Genomic DNA, 17,574 nt, shown 5'->3' on the forward strand with positions numbered 1-17,574 from the left:
GTGGGGGTCGGGACCCCTCGGGGGTCGCAAGGCACGATCTGGGGGTCACCAGACGACTTGGAGGATGTTGATTATATAATTATGACACTGTATTAAATGTATTTTGAATTAAAATCCGAGTATTTAATTGAGATTTAGTCAAATTGCATAATAGGCCACTAAAACAACAGCAGTTAAACCTTTTAAATGCTTTGCTATTTCAAATGATCACAGATGGCAATTTTATGGGGGTCTCCGCCTGAACAGTTTGGGAACCTCTGAGATAGAATATCATGTTCATGGAGTGAAATAGTACAACGTGTCACCTATGCTAGGATGCATGTATTACCTCTGTACCTAGTATTTTGTGTTCAATCCATATAGATTGTGTTTGTCTGTTTTATTTGTATATAACACCGAATACAAATGCATTTTGGAGTCTTGAATGACACACTGTTCATCCTTAAGTGCAGTAAGATGTTTGGTACGAGCTCGTGTGTGTGCAGGACTCACCGGGCCTGTGGAAGTGCTGTGGCGACCGGGACAGAGTGGGGATGTAGTTGTGTCGGTTATAAACAGGAGACCCGATGGAGCCCTGACTGGTCGACCGCAGCAGGATCCGCTCCCGCCGCTCGTACGAGCCCTGCGTGGGAATAAAGCCACGTGTGTTTTCTCCATAAAACAAAGAGATAAAACCACAAAGCACTCGAGCTCGTGCTCACCTCACAAGATGGAGTAGGCGACATGTTTCGTGAGGACTGAAGATTACAAAAACAAAACAGATTACAACGTGTGGAGTGAGTGAATAATGCATTGTGAAGTGTTTTTGAGTGTCTATTTAAACTAATGCATTACTATTATTATCATTATTATTATTATATTTGCACTGTGTAACTTTTCTGGTGGTTTTGTCCCCTTCGCTTTGCTTTCCTTAAATATTTTCCAGCATGACACTGAACTTACAGGTCAGATCTGTGGAGAGGCGACCCCGCTCACAGTAAGAATGCATGTTTTTCAAGGTATTTTTCAGAAATAAAAACACCTTGAACACAATTGAATAATAGTTTAACGCAATCAAAAAAAGAACTTTTATTTCTCCTCAAGGGGGAATTATTTTTGTTGCATCCTGTAAAAACTTTCCAGGCAAAGCAATTACATCATTACATCTCCATCTTCCACCAGAAAAGTTACACGCTGCAGATTTAAAAGCTTATCATAGAAAACGTTTCATGAAAAGGGACGGGACACGAGATCTCACAAGATAAAATTGCCACATGACTGTACACTCTTGTGGAAAATGATCTTATGATATGTATTTTTATTACCATTATATTTACATTTGCCTTGGACAACAAACAGTAACATTTTTGAGTTACAGCTTTAGTTTCAAAAAGCAGTGCAACCAAAACATTACATAAAACACCTAAAATACTGTGAAGTCACGGCACAATTTCTTTGGTATGAATTATGTAAAAAATCATCTTGTCTCGTTCCCGTGGAGTTTTGTCCCTCGCCTTGTGCCAGCCGTGTCTCGTCCCATCCTTATTCATGAATCCAATTTGAACTACACCACGGTCAGTGTAAAAAACCCATCTGACCTTGTCATCAGGCAGTGGTGAACGTTCTCTCCTGGCAGTGTGGAGCTGCGACAGGAAGAGATACAAAAAAAAGAAAACAGCGTGTCAGACTCAAAAGCGGCGCTGCCCGACCACAGCGCCGTTTCACACGGCTAAATCCACGTTAGACTCTTATTGTTGTGATTGACAGCGTGCGTGCAGACAAGAGGAGCGTGCAGGCGGCAGTTACCTCTCCCACACTCTCCCGCCTCTCGTCCTGCTCGTCCAAAGAGGTGGTGTACATGGGTTCATAGGTTATAAGGTCGGGGCGCTCAATGTCATAAATGGCTTTGACTTTGGGAATGGCAGCTAGGTCTCTGTAATCAAGGATCTCATTGTCTACTTTTGCCTAGGGAGACAGACAAGAGACAGAGGAGCACTCACAAAACCAGTACAAGGGAGTTTCCACCGCACACATGTGTACCATACTGACAGAAATGATGCGTTTGCCCACGAATCGGGACAAAAATGTGGATTTAACTTACATAGATGGTGTGACCCGGTGAGCCAGGTATGCTTGAACCAGGTCGGGAACAAATACTTTCAGACGACGACCGCGTTGGCTGTAAAATAAAGAAAACAAATGTGTTATCTAAAATGTGAATAGCCACAGGTTTTTTCTGTTTTTTCATTTGATATTACTGGCAAACAACGTGATGAAAGATGGGTCGTATATCAACACAGTGAGATCAGCAATTTAGTGAAAACTGACCTCATAAATCCTAAACCACGTCTTCAATCCATATACTGATTAAAACAGTAAGCTAATATACATAATTGCACAATGACTTTCTGGCTTTTGATGAAAGATGCACTGTGCAATTCTTCTAGTGGAGGATCTGAAACTATTGCTTTGCCTGGAATGTCTCAGAGTATGGCATAATTACCAGCCATTATACTGTTAAAAATGCCTGAATTAAAATTGTTAGTATAAAAGACAAATAATATCAAGTTTAAAAGCTTGCTCAGGGCTAATCATCTATTTTGTACCGAATGAGCTGAAAACAACGGCTTTACAGACATTAGTTACCACTGCTTAAACTCTTTAAGGAGACATATTATGGTTATTTTTTCTTGGATACTGAGAACTTAACTATAATGGCCCGTTCAGACCGCGGCCTCAAAGTGTCCAGTTTACATTTAAAGTCTATGTGGATGTTTGAGTGTCGGACGCTCTGTTCAAGGCGTTCAAGGCGGCCGAGGGTCCAGAGCGTCCGACGCAGAAAAGTTGGACAAAACCGAACTTTTTTTGTGGCCGACACGGCAAATAACCAATAAAACACCAAAGAAGGAGAAGAAGAAGAACTTTGAGGACACCAAATGTAAACAGCAACTAGGCATTACACAAAATGTACATAAAACTCACTTACCAAGGGAAAAAACACAATCATTATAATAAAGAACACACTCTAACGTTCTAATGTCATGCAGTTTCGACTTCCCTTTCACCCTGTGGTTTTCAGACACAGTCAGTGAAAGCCAGCGCAACCTCATATTTGACTCATAATAGGTTGACAGACTGTAATTTTATGATTAAGTCATTCATTTACAACTCCACTAAATGAATGAGAAGAATCCCGGAGAATCCCGATGGCTCTTAACGTGAAATGAACTGTTTAGGTGGAGCAGCAGCAGCAGCGATCCCGAACACGCCGCATGAATCTCGACTGAATGGGACTTTTCAGAGGACAAATTAGTCGTTTTGCGAGAGCCAGCGATCGTGTGCTTTATACAATCCACCCCATGCCTTAGATGTGAGCGTTCAAAGACAACACCGAATGGCTCCAATGACACAGTGCAGCCGGCCTCCTGCAGGGGCGGCATACGGTGCATTGTGTCCTTGTAAATGGACAGTACAACGCATGGAGGAGGATAATGCCATCTCATAGCCAATAGTGAGTACAGTACCTGCCTTTGCGTTTTTTGTAGGAATAAGAGGGACGGAGGCAGTAGCTGTGGAAGAAGGGAGAGGGGTTCACAGGACATCACAGAGGGGTAACTGCCCCGCCGGCCCCAATAATCCACTTTGGACAGACCGGTCAAGGCAACGTACAACATATACCCACGCATGCAAAAGCCAAAACAGCAAGGAAAATTAGACGGTTTAACAGCAAGTGGTAGCGAGGGGTAGTTCAAATAGCCCGATCGGTTTGATGTAGTAAAGAGTCAAGACGTCCGTAAACATGAAGTACAATAGTTGTGAGTGAAGTCGTACCCGTTCCCTGTGTCTCTCCTCTGTTCTGGTGGTGTTCTTGCAGCCGGGATGCCACACGGTGGATCCTGGGGTGAAATAGACAGAGATTTAGTCATAAAAACTGAACATGTCTATTGTTTGTTTGCTTTTTGGGGGTTTTAGAGGGGACTTATTATACTAAATCGACTTCTCTGAGCTTACAATGAGCGTTACAATGGCTTTGTAGATTCAAAGTTGTATTTTGATTGATTGATTCATGCATGTTTGAGTTAATCCTTTACTGTCTTGCTCAAAACTCACACTTTGGGTTTAAAAATGTTCAAAAAAATCTAAAAAACCTGCATGAATCAAAATATGTCACTTGTTACGGTGCAAATGTCCCTATTATCATTTTTGTCAATGGACCTGCATTTTACAAATAACAAAATGTAAAATGGTCGAAAAAAAACAAACACATAAGTCTCCTTTAGGATGTTTCTGGCCCGAAAGCTTTATTAGACAGGGCAGTTGTAGCAGGAAATGGGGAGCGAGTGTGAATAGAGGTGGCAAGTGGCAGTTTCATTGATACTTTTTGATGAGAATAGTAACTAGTAATGCTGTCAACACGTAAAATAGAATAAGAGTATTTTACACTTCTTCTCCCTACTCCTTTTTGAGCATAAAACTGCACACGCACAGCAGCATAATGTAAGCAAAGAAACAGAAAAGAACTGACTTTGACCAACTAAGCTACAAAAAGAAACTGAGAAATATTCAAAAGGAAATTCAACAAAGGCTGAAACTGATATTTGGACCAGGACTTTAAACTTGCGATTACACAACAATAAGCTAGAGTAAATCCGCCTGTCGCAGCTCCAATAAAGACGTCTCACCTTGTAGATACATCTCCTCTCCTTCAGTGAACATCTGGTTACAGCGGCTGCAGCGGGCACAGCTGGGATGGTAGTGTTTGTCTCCTGCCTGTGAAAAGACAACAAGGGAAATACACTTGGCGTCACGGGAAACTGTAGAACAACAACACGGGGACCAAAAATGTCTTAGTTTAATAATAGTTTAATTTAGTATCACATTCAAAAAGGATTCCAACCCATCCGTTGTCCTGTAGTCTTATGACAATCTGTACGTTCAGGCACAACACGCTGAAATACCGTATTTTCCAGACTATAAGTCGCACCAGCCAAAAAATGTATAATGGAGAAGAAAAAAACATAAGTTGCACAAGAGTATGAAATGCGGTTGCAAGTGTGAAAATAACAAAAAAATCACATTTAAGTCGCTCCGAAGTGTAAGTTTAAGTATATAAATGTATAAATATAAGTATAAGTCTATGAAAACAGGTGCAACTTATAGTCCGGAAACCAACATTTTTATTCTTTCGATGAAATTATCCGCTGTGTATTGGTTTCTTGGGTAGTTTTAACTAAAGTCGCACACTCCACGCTCTAGAGGTGGGTAAAAAGGAACAAGAAATGCATCACAAAGTATTACGATGGTAATAATGTCAGTCTTTCTCCTCTGTCTGTGCGGCTTGCGGAGAATAAATGCTCAAGTGAAACTACAGCAGCAGCTTAGGGAGTTGAGGGAACGGTCCAGTGGTGATAGTCCCGCTGTAAAATGCAAATGTTAGCTCTATTTCAAAGTGACACGTTGAACCTCCCACTTACCGCTATTACGCCAATGCATTGTATCCTCTCTATGGGCTAATAAAAACATACATTAGCAGCCTATTTGGGATTCATGCTTTCTTATTTTATGGCCATCAATGGACCCTTAACGCTCGCAAACAATATGGCTGCCAAAAGATGAGCGGGTCGTTTTCCATGAAGGAATTAGCGTTAGTCATCGAACAGCGAATTGTGAATATTCAAAATTGTTTTAGCAATAGACAGAAAACTGTGCTTGAATTGACCAAAATATTTTATGGCTGGTAAGAAAATATTGTCATGTGAAGCCATCATTTGTCAACAAGATGGTAAAGCATTCAGTTAGCTAAAGGATGAATATGAAGATTTAGAAAGTGTGAAGAGTTAAAGATAGTGATCATATACAAACTAAAATAAGAGGTTATTTATTTGTTCAGTCGATTAATTGGTCGATGGACTTCTAGTCAACCGACATTTTTGTTAGTCGGAAAAATTAACCATTGGGATTATAAAAGATGTATGTGGACCACAGAAAGGAGAAGATAAGGAATGAGTTTTGGAAGTAACGGTTTAATCTGCCTTTTTTTACTTATGACAATGCTATTTATTTGTTCTTCTCTGTATAAATATCACCGTTTTGCCTTTGCAGCTTTGCCGTTCTTGTTTAGTCGACTGATAGATGCACTGGGTGTGTCTTTAGTAGACCCAGAATTGATTCATTTGATAACAGTCCTAGTGCTGTGGATATCCTGAGACGTTTAGAGCTTAATATTTGTTTAATACAGCTGTTGTGCTATATTATATTATGTCCGTGCTTTATTATACAATCTTGTTTGATAAATGTGCTGTACAAATAGAGTTGGATTGGATGAATTGGATGGAGCTGGGGTGGTTTGTTGAGCATTGACAAAAAGAGATGTCCTCAAAACATGAAAGTTACGTGTTTTGCTTGTTTTGGTTTCTCCGTTGATCCTAAATGCTCACTTTACCATGGATGTGCCCATTTCCTCACTCATTGTCTGAGAATTCAACCCGCAACCTCACGTTAGAAAGCAACTGCACAAATTTTGTTCCTATTTACAACCGTGTCAGCCAATTGCAGACGTTGTTTTCTTTGATTACTTCACCGATGGATTGGACTAGAATGGATTCATAATAAAGCCAATCCGAGTCCAGGTGCCAGAATATGCAGACAGGTATTTGGGCAGTGTCCCCGTTCAGTTCTTTGGTCTACAGACCGACGGACGGGGTGTGGTCCCGCTGCTGCGTCTGGGGGGCTGTTGTTATAGTGGTCTTAGCGCTGGATTAGTGTAAGCCCGACTGCCCGCGCTGACATTTCGGTCTCATTTAACAACACATAACTCGCTCTGATTGGATTTGCCGCAGTTAAAGCACAAGGCGGGCGGTTATGGAGGAGAGCAGGTGTTGAACGCACTCTGAAAATGTCACCCATGACCAGACAGAAATTAAGAGTGTAGCAAACTTTGACGACAGACCTGAAAGAAAACTATCCAAAAAGAAACACTGTAAGCTTAGTTTTGATTCTATAAGGAGAAATACCTTTTAAATATATCAAGTAAAATTAATGTTACTCTATGAATAAGGCATCATATTTTTAAAGACAGAAGAAAACATTACAAGTTGGTTATGTAAAAGCACAAACTAATGTAACTAATAAAGCTTTTACTGCTGTTTTTAGACAGTGTACCCACCTATAACTAGCAAAGACTTTACTAAATACAGCAGTTACGCAATACATTTGTTTTTTATGCTAGTTTGGGGAGTAGTTGAATGAAGAAATTCTTGGATCGTTGCATAAAAGGAGGCGATGCACTTACAAAAACTCACAAATTATTAATATCTTGCGCAAAAACAACTAAACTAAAAACAACTGTGTTTAGATAAAAAGTAGTAAAAAGTAGTGAACTATGGAAAAAGGTAGATTAAATGTACAAATCACTCCCAAAACTCCTGCTACCTCCATCCATGCCTTCTCCTTTCTGCTATTGTCTAAATAAATCCTCACACTGATACAAAATTTGGTTGACAAAGACACCATCCACCGAATACTAACTACAAAAGTACTAGTTTTTTACAGTTTAAATTTTATTTTTAAAAAGGGAATCGAACTGTTAACAGAACGAGACGTGCAAACTATGGCATTGGTGTAAATTAGTTTTTAAATGTGATTCCAAATATGCGCCATTGTTAACTTAAAATATTAAAAGTGTAAAACCAAAGCCTCATTCTAAGGTCTTCTTCATCTCTCGTCTGGAACAGTACAAATATTACATTCTCTGGCAGCATTGAACCCACTTTAACACCACCTCAGCATGTGTTTCATAAGAGCTGTGTTACATTTGAGCGAACACAGACTCATCAGACATCAGCTGTTTATGTAACGTTTGTGTAAAACTGTGTGGGTGCAGATGTGGAATGAGGGAACTGATCTTTCTTATGAAAATGTTCTTGTCGACACTGATTTTGGCTCCAGACTCGGCAGATTACAGCGGATTACCACATTGCAAATTACTCAAACGATGATGCAATTTCCCCAGGACACACTAGGCAACTTCAATATTTCTCTGTTTGTGCTGCATGAATACAAATTCGTCCATTTTTAACTGAGAAAAAATATATTAAAGAGCTATTATCGTGTGGAATGGACTCAAACACAAGATATTTTTACAATACTTCTCTTAAAATCAGGCTTTAACTAACAATACATTTAGTAGTGGACTAGTCAAATGATTATTTACTTTGTAAAATGAGACTTTTTTTTATACATAATCCACCAAAAAAAGGTTGAAATGTGTTAAATGAAGACGTCTAGATAGAGAATATTTACAAATAAAGTGTTTTATTGATGAAAATCAGAACTTGTTCATTCTTTTTTGGCATTTTCATATCTCAATTCCAATGTCTTTGTAATATATACAGTATATATATGTATATTTTTAAGTATTTTCGTTTGTGTTTTATAGCCTGTATAGCTCAGATAATGATTATGATTAGCAAAGTACGACTGTAATTATTTATGTAGTTTATTAATTGTTGCGGCCCTAATTTAAAGCAAATTCTGCACGGTATATACACTTACAACTGCGGGCTCAGGAAAGTAGATCCAGTCCGGGTTTAAGTCCAGGTTTAAGTCCGAGTTTAGTCCCAGTTTTGATGTGGCGCGTTGCAAGAGAGAACTCACCCACAATGTCACACTGTTTCTTCACTTACCTCTAGCACTTTCCCTGTGATGAACTGATGACACGCCTCGCACCGGACGCCAAAATGGATCTGATAATCTTTCTCACAGTAGGGGGCGCCATCCCTTGTACACCGCAGACAAAGCAAAGTCAGAACGAGGCCGTGTAAATCTGATACTTGATATTAAGCATTAGTAGTAGTAGTAATAGTAGTAGTAGTCGTAGCAGTACTCACTTGCTGATGTACTCTCCAGTCAACACTTTACTGCAGGCTTTACACTTGAAGCAGCCCAGGTGCCACTGTCGGTCCAGAGCCAAAAGAGCCTGTCCGTTTTTAATGTCCCGACCACATCCTGCACAGTCTGCGGAGAAAAAACTAAAATTATTATTCGGAGCAAAAGAAGAAGAAGTTAGAACCTTTAAAAACAAATGAAAACTAACAAACTAAATACATAAATAAAAACAAATAAAGCTGCACTTTAACTTCTCTGGTGGAGGTTTCATCATTTTCTTTTTCTTATTCCTTTGCCTCGAACGTTCAACAGTAACAACAGACATTAACTAATCTCCATGGAGACGAGCAAGAAACGAGCCCAATAAGAGCATCTTACAATTAAGTTTTATTGTTTTATTTATTTTTTTAATTAAAAAAACATCTAATTGAATGAAGGCAAGTTTAATGCCATAGTGTAGAACATTCCAGGCAATGCAATAACATCTCCATGGAGACAGGCAGATGGCGGACGCTCCACCAGAAAAGTCGCACTATAAAACACTATGAAACAAACTTGTCATAACATTGTGATCACATTGAAAACGGAGAGAAATTATGCTTATCATTGTTTTTACAAAAATGAATACATTTGACAAATATTACAACAAATATGTGATAAGCAGTGCAGTTTTCTTTCTGCTACACAGCCATCGAGCAGCTAATGTTCTCGTTTTACTGTACAGAGAAAGTCAATCAATACAGCTTTAATTCAATCTAATTTCAAGGTAGGACTAACATGCGCTGAGTAAGGGATCACCTCAAAATGGGTTGAAGCTGAAAAGACTTATTTTTTTTTTGTCTCTCTCTAGACCCCCTCCCCCCCAAAGACTTTGTCTGGCTTCTCATAAAATTGTACGCGTTGATAAAACGGTAGTAGCTTGATAGACCTTGCTCACCTCTAGTGAACATCCCTGAACATCCTTTGGTAAGTTTATATTTAGAAGTTATGAACTCTCCAAATAATATCACCTGTGGCGCATGTTTGTTTACTTAATCCACATGGTCCAGGGGCCCTAGGGGCCCTACGACACATCCCATTCAACCCACACTGTGAGATGACCACATTGAGATAGTCTCAAGAGGATGAGAGAGTGAGAAACTAATGTTTCTTGTCAAAACCTGTAATTGTCAATTGCCTGAGTTTAGACCTTAGACATGTCAGAACGACAGAAGCAGAACACGCGCTTTTGTCTCAGTGAGAATCTCACGTCTTCTGTGATTGGCCGAAACCTCAGTCAGTGCGTAGCACGTTACTAGAGCTTAATCTCATGATCATTTGCTGCGCCGCGTCTTGCCGCAAAAAAGCAGAATACAGGCAGGATGATTATCAACATGACTTGACTTTAATATATCTATCTTTGGAATATCGCACAAAATGGATGCCCCAGAATGAGCCAAGTATCAAGGACTGGACTCAAATAACAATGGATGTGTTTAAAATGGAGAAAATGACCTTGTTGTTAATTTGACGTTGGACATGTGCCAGATTTTGAATGATTTATACGTGCTACTTCCTCTCTGTGTGTGCAAGTGTTTTTGTTTATATTCCTTTTCAAGAATCGTCCTCTGCAGGAAGTCAGGTCCAGGCACTTCAAAGCAACACCAGATGGCGACCATTGACAGCTGACTTTCTACATCACCTCCATCATCACAATGTCCTATAACTACAATATAAGTACACACAGAAACGGCCCCGAGCTCCAAATGTACTTCAGGCCTTGTGTTTTAATGAAGTACTGAGTGAGTCTCTGCAGATACAGCACCAGGACGCTAACAACGAGCGGCGGAACCAGGCTGTGAGCAGATCAACATCTCTTATTCATAACAAGCTTCTAAAAGCTCTTCAAATGTCACCAGAGGAAAGACAGTAATCAGGAGGTGAGAGGAGATGGGAGAGGAGAGGAGGAGAAGAGAGAGAGAGGGAGGGAGGGAGGAGAGAAGAGAGAGAGAGGAGGAAAGAGAAGGAGGAAGGAGAGAGGTGGTAGAGAGGAGCAGAAGATGAAAAAGTACAAAGACAGGAAGAGAATGGAAGGGAGTAAATGAGAGATGAGAGGAGGAGATGAGAGAGAGTGAGAGAGGAGGAAAGAGGAAGAAGGGAGTGAGGAGTGAGGAGTAGATGAGAGAAAGGGGGGGTTGAGAAGAAAGGAAGAGGAAAGGAGAGGAGAGTGATGAGGAACAGAAGAAAGGAGGAGATGAGAGAAAGAGTGAAAAGTTAAGGGGGGAGACAGGAGGAGCAAGGAGGACAGAAGAGGAGGAGACGAGAAAGGAGGAGGAGCAAAGAGAAGAGAGGACTGGGAAAGGTGAGGAGAGAAGAAAGGGAGAGAGGAGGCGAGAGAAGTAGAGAGGACAAGAGAGGAAAGGGAGAGAGGAGGGAGAAGACAAGGAGAGGGAAGGAGAGAGGAAAGGAAGAGAGGAGGACAAGAAAGGAAGAGAGGAGGAGAGAAGAAAGGGAGAGAGGAGGACAGAAGAAAGGGAGAGAGGAGGAGAGAAGAAAGGGAGAGAGGGAAGGAAAGGAGAGGGAGTACATTATTTAGCGAGGCCTTTCTCAGTGCTATTCATAAAGTGAGGGTCACTGACTGTGCACTCACAGAGACGCTGTAGTAATATTACTACAGCGCATATTAATAACATTACTACTACTATTATTATTATTATTATTACATTGTTGTTATTATTATTATTAATAAGCAAGTTTAAACATGACATAATATGAACAAGAATGACACATGTTGCACTGCATGTTTCTGAAGAATCATTTTACTGTATGACACCAGAGTAGCCATATCAAAGAGTTCCAGAACCAGATTATAATAACCACAAATAGCCTTTTTTTTGTTTTAATCAGCTAACCATTAAGTTTATAAGTGAGTAGTTACTTAATTAAAAGTGTAGTTATTATAAAGTGTTGCCAGATGCTACTGCTACTACATCTGTGCATGATTTTGTTGTATCTAGAAAACTCAAAGGAAACATAGGTAGAGCAAGCAAATCACACCCAGATAATCACCACCCGGGCCAGGTTTAGAAAGTCACATTATTATTATTATGTTTTTAGCTTTGTATTTTGGCGCCTTGTTTTCATCCCCTGGTACACTGGACACTGTTTACTTCGTCAATGTGCCTTTTTGCTTATTTGCCCCGCGTTTGGCGAGTTACAAAGGAACCACGAAGACGGATATTTCCTGAGTGAGGTTTTGGACTTAATTTTGTGCATCGGGGACATTTTGCGACAGGCGTTTCACTCAAATGTATGCTAATAACGAGTGGGCAGCGGCGCAGATCATATTAGTATTCACAACACGCCATACAAACAACAGGTGCATTGAATCCTCCACTTTTTACCTCCTCTTTAAACCATTTTCAGCTCAGAGTCTGTTCAACACTCATTTTCACAACTGTAAAAAGGGAAAAATAAATGAAATCATGACTATTGAAGTGATAGAATAATTGGTATAACAACAAACTAAATGCAGAAATTTACTGTGTTTTTGAATGAAAAATTTTATATATTATTTTCCTGATGTCCTGAATTAGCCTTGATTAAATATATATTTTTAACTAGTAAATTAAGGTATGCACATTTTAGTTTCAATATAACAGAATTTTTTGTTGTTGTTTTAAAAATTGAAACGTTAAAAAAAGTAGATTTTTATTAATGATTTTCTTTTTTTTTGTCTAAATTTGCTTTGATTAAGTCTCGGTTTTTGTCTCTGTTAAATTTTTATTTTGTCTTGATTACATTATTGTCTCAAAAAGTACTACACAAGAATACCCCATCACAGTAATATCAATATCACCGCACTTGTGTAGCAGTAACCCTAATTTAAATCTATTATTTTTGTAGAATTATTCATTATCATTTATTAGTAACATTTTAAAAGCAATTGTATTTTAAGCAAGAGGCTTTAAGGGGGAAAAACAACCACCCATAACACTTTTATTACACCATTTTTGCAATACATCACAGCAATAATTGAAATCACGGTCAGACCATAATTAACGGCACGGCTCGACCACGTGCCACGCCCTTTTATCGCTCACATATACAGTACAGTACTTACTGCTGGAGCCCAGGATGTCCTTGGGTCCCGGCGACATTGGCTCGATGCAGTACTGACACAGACAGTCTTTGCCATTGAAGGTCACTCTGTCTCCTGCAGGGAACGGTCGTCTGCCGGAAGAGACGCAGAAGCATTATTCAGAGCAGGGATCATGAAAGAACGAGGACACGAGCAAAGAGCTGATCCAGGTCTTAACCGGGCGACTAAACCAGGACTGAGTTAAGTCTGCATTCTGCTCAGGCTTAACAAAGACTATACAAGAACTAAACCAGGACTGAGTTAAGTCTGCATTCTGCTCGGGCTTAACAAAGACTATACAAGAACTAAACCAGGACTGAGTTAAGTCTGCATTCTGCTCGGGCTTAACAAAGACTATACAAGGACTAAACCAGGACTGAGTTAAGTCTGCATTCTGCTCGGGCTTAACAAAGACTATACAAGGACTAAACCAGGACTGAGTTAAGTCTGCATTCTGCTCGGGCTTAACAAAGACTATACAAGGACTAAACCAGGACTGAGTTAAGTCTGCATTCTGCTCGGGCTTAACAAAGACTATACAAGGACTAAACCAGGACTGAGTTAAGTCTGCATTCTGCTCGGGCTTAACAAAGACTATACAAGAACTAAACCAGGACTGAGTTAAGTCTGCATTCTGCTCGGGCTTAACAAAGACTATACAAGGACTAAACCAGGACTGAGTTAAGTCTGCATTCTGCTCGGGCTTAACAAAGACTATACAAGGACTAAACCAGGACTGAGTTAAGTCTGCATTCTGCTCGGGCTTAACAAAGACTATACAAGGACTAAACCAGGACTGAGTTAAGTCTGCATTCTGCTCGGGCTTAACAAAGACTATACAAGAACTAAACCAGGACTGAGTTAAGTCTGCATTCTGCTCGGGCTTAACAAAGACTATACAAGGACTAAACCAGGACTGAGTTAAGTCTGCATTCTGCTCGGGCTTAACAAAGACTATACAAGGACTAAACCAGGACTGAGTTAAGTCTGCATTCTGCTCGGGCTTAACAAAGACTATACAAGGACTAAACCAGGACTGAGTTAAGTCTGCATTCTGCTCGGGCTTAACAAAGACTATACAAGAACTAAACCAGGACTGAGTTAAGTCTGCATTCTGCTCGGGCTTAACAAAGACTATACAAGAACTAAACCAGGACTGAGTTAACCTGGACTAGATCAGGATTAAATAAGGACTAGAACAGGACCAGATCATGTACGTGTCAGGACTAAAATGGGCTCAATTTAGAACATAACCCAAATATAATCCCAGCCAAGTGAACAATTCAAAACAAGGTCAAGTAAACCAGAACAAACCTAGGTCCAAACCAGGACTAACCCCGATGTAAACCAGGACTAACCCCGATGTAAACCAGGACTAACCCCTAGGTCCAAACCAGGACTAAATTAGGTCTAAACCGTAACTTTCTACTAGGACTAAACTAAGTCTTAAATAAGCCTACACTCAGGTTTAGGATGCGTTTACACTTTTTTGGTCCTACTTTTAGTCCAGTTTGAGTCCAAATGTATAGTTGGTTTAGTCCTGGTTCTAGTCTAGATTTACTTCCAGGTTTAGTCACAGGGTTAGTCTCAATTTGTGGTGATTGCAATGGAAAAATGACTGGTAATAAGTGCTTGAAATAAGTCGTACTTATCTTGTTTTGACTATATTTTGACGACCTTAAAGTAAGAATGCAAATGGAACAAGCATAAAATATCTTGTTTCACTTCAAATGAGAAAAAGACAATAATGTTCTAACTTGAAATGAGGAAAAAAATGCTACAACACACAAAATAAGAACAAAACGTACTCAAATTAAGACAAACACTACTTATTATCACTTTTCAACTCATCGTCTTATATAAGATTGTGCATTTTTCCAGCGTGTGCAAAGTGTGAAATAAGTAATAAAACACGTCATCAGAACAAAACTGGGTCTTTACCAGAACCAAAACAAGAACCAAACTAGGTCCAAACCAAAGCTAAATTAGGACTAAACCAGATGTAAACCAGCAGCAGCTCCTCAGGGCTGGAGTTCATGATGGACACGAGATGACACAGTAGTTTAACACATTTGGACAGCGTTCGCCTGCGGGACTTATTTACTCAGATGACAAAGTCGTGACACATCTCGTCCTGTTCACTGTAAACTCATCAAAGAAGAAGAAAAAGAGCTGAGAACGAACTAAGCTTTGAATCCTTTTGCACAAGGGCAAACCCGCTCACGAGTTAATAGTGTACAGTATATTGTGATCATATTTGTGTTGAATTTATGCAGGATTATCATTTGAAAGAAGACTAATTAACATGAGAATAACATACGTTGCAGCACATGTTTGTAGAGGTTTAAACAACAGGGTTTTTAGACCTCTTACATAATATTGTTTGTTTGGGAACTTTTTGCCATTTGATTGTGATTAATATTGCATCTCTACCAATGACTAAGTTCTAAAAGGTACTAAATATTGGATTAAAAGAAAGATCTAACCGAATCTGCAATACGCCGATATATTCTTACTGCAGCACTGCCAACGAATTGTTAATATTGTACAGAATTCCATGGATTATGTCGGATTAAAGGACTTTCTGATCAGTGTCAGTGCCGTCGTCTCAGTTTGACGCAGAGATTTTGGCGTGGCTCTGCTTAAATCCAGTCTGAGCCGCGCCCTGTTTTATTTCAAACACAGATATTAAATTATTATTGACTCGTGGCTCGCGTAATCGCATTTTCACGGCCTCTGTTTGTCACATTTACAGTTTTATAGCCTAAAGCAGCTGCTGGCCGAGCTCAAATCATCCAATTACACGGGACATGGCAAATTTGTCCAATTACAATTTTGTTTTGAGAAAGGAAATAGTGGAACTGTCTCGGGGTGAAAAAACAGGCACTTTTATGTAAGAAACAAACCATTGAACTGCACTTGATAACATGAAATGGCTTTTTTTTATCGTGGTGTCTGTTTGTTGGTGAAATGTAAACAGTTTTCCTCAAAATGAGTTTGAAAATGAAAAAAATATCAAGAAAGGATTCGATGAAATGGGCAAATTGTGATGGTAAACTGGGTCAGAGAATCTCCAAACGCACAGCTCTTTTGGGACCGAGCCATTTCCCTCATGGATCCGTTAAGTTTGCCAGCGTTTAATGAAAAGTAACTGGTTATATATAGCTTGGATATCTGAGAAAATGGATGCATATTGTGGTGAAAGGTTTATTGTAAATGAGGCTGCAAAGTTTTAAAGCCTTTTTAAGACGGAGACACATTGATTTTCACATTGACGACTGCGTCTTAAACCATAAGACCTTCGCTTTAAACGCTGTTACGATGTTTTACTATCGATTGTTCTGAGCTGCTGAGACGTGTCCTCGAGAAGCCATTACTTTTACCCTCAATACAGACCGATGAGAAATAAAAGAATAACAAACAGACTTTATTTGTATTTATAGTTGGTAAAATATCTGTAAAGAACTTCAACTATGTACACACACAGTGCTTCTCCTTGTATTTGTGTTTCTGGATCTGTTTTATGATTATTTTTGCACATCAGGATTTATAAATGAAGCAGGGCAGAAGTATTTTACTGCATTGACAAAGCTGCAAATAGAAGATAAGACACAAATGTGCTTCTGCGTCGATTTGTGTTTTTATTTGGAGAATGATTTAACAATCTCTCATCGTCTCAACAATTCACATTCTTTATTAAAATTGTGTACTGGTAATTCTAATAATTATTCATCTATTATTAAGCAAGAGAGAGACGTTTAATGAGAACAATTATTTTTAAAATTCTGTTTGCAGAAATGACTGTTTAAATCATAACCTGAAGTTAAACCAATGATTTTTGGTGTTTATTACATTGACATGAGTAAAACAGTACAAAATCTTTTCCACTATTTTTTAAAGATCACATCATTTTAAACGTTTTATGGTTTTATAATAAAGTGCATTTCTCACAAACATTTTGATGACGTTAGAAGGTGGAAACTGCGAATCAGATTTAGGCTGATCTCGGACGCTAATGCTTAATTGGACTCGTTTTGATTATGTTTTGTTGTTTACGGCTTAATTTAGGGACAAAGATAAACTCCAAAAGCTACATTTCAGTCTCGTTGCCCAAGATGAAGCTAATGAGATTGTTTAAGAGCTATTGAACATCTTTATTGAGTATCATACATTTATTTGAATCAAAACACCATTTTTTCATAAACCTAATTGACAGTTTTAATAATCAATTAGTTGTGATTAAATAATTTTGACCATGAATTGAAGCAACTTTGGACAAATACATGCTCTTAAAAATGTAAACTTGAACTAATATTGTTTGAATTGTGCAACTTTTCCATCTTGTATTTACTGAATTAGTAAATAAAAGCCTGATATTTTAATCGTAATTTTCGTGATCTGATTTACACCTTAAACTTAATCTTCATCAGCAAAGAAACAACTAAACGACATCTTTTAATCCTCAAAAGCCAAACTCGTCACAAACATTTATTCACTGACTTCGAATAAGGAGCTGATTTTCCAGTTACCGTATTTTCCACACTATAAGGCGCACCGGACTATGAGGCACATGAAGCGAAACAAAACAT

General features: G+C 39.1%; 1 protein-coding gene across 8 annotated transcripts in view; it reads right to left on the reverse strand.

Moving 5' to 3' along the window:
• ablim1a (actin binding LIM protein 1a) overlaps positions 1-17,574 on the reverse strand; it is a 94,874-nt gene that overhangs the window by 18,112 nt on the left and 59,188 nt on the right. For 5 of the 8 annotated variants that reach the window (XR_011925380.1, XM_072437532.1, XM_072437528.1 and 2 more), the window contains exons 4-14: positions 12,968-13,077; positions 8,868-8,994; positions 8,664-8,757; positions 4,662-4,749; positions 3,811-3,875; positions 3,504-3,548; positions 2,081-2,158; positions 1,786-1,944; positions 1,578-1,622; positions 702-737; positions 493-622 (exon numbers count right to left, since the gene is read on the reverse strand). Coding sequence is in view for 7 of the 8 variants with exons in the window: in XM_072437532.1 (XP_072293633.1) it covers positions 493-622; positions 702-737; positions 1,578-1,622; positions 1,786-1,944; positions 2,081-2,158; positions 3,504-3,548; positions 3,811-3,875; positions 4,662-4,749; positions 8,664-8,757; positions 8,868-8,994; positions 12,968-13,077 (977 nt within the window). In the remaining variant the exon portion in view is untranslated. The remainder of the gene's footprint in view (positions 1-492; positions 623-701; positions 738-1,577; positions 1,623-1,785; positions 1,945-2,080; positions 2,159-3,503; positions 3,549-3,810; positions 3,876-4,661; positions 4,750-8,663; positions 8,758-8,867; positions 8,995-12,967; positions 13,078-17,574) is intronic. The other 3 variants (XM_072437530.1, XM_072437527.1, XM_072437531.1) reach the window with 2 other exon arrangements.

Source organism: Eucyclogobius newberryi, unplaced genomic scaffold (assembly GCF_026437365.1).
Source record: "Eucyclogobius newberryi isolate DKJ021-1_F unplaced genomic scaffold, fEucNew1.0.hap1 SCAF_8, whole genome shotgun sequence".
NCBI lineage: Eukaryota > Metazoa > Chordata > Actinopteri > Gobiiformes > Gobiidae > Eucyclogobius > Eucyclogobius newberryi.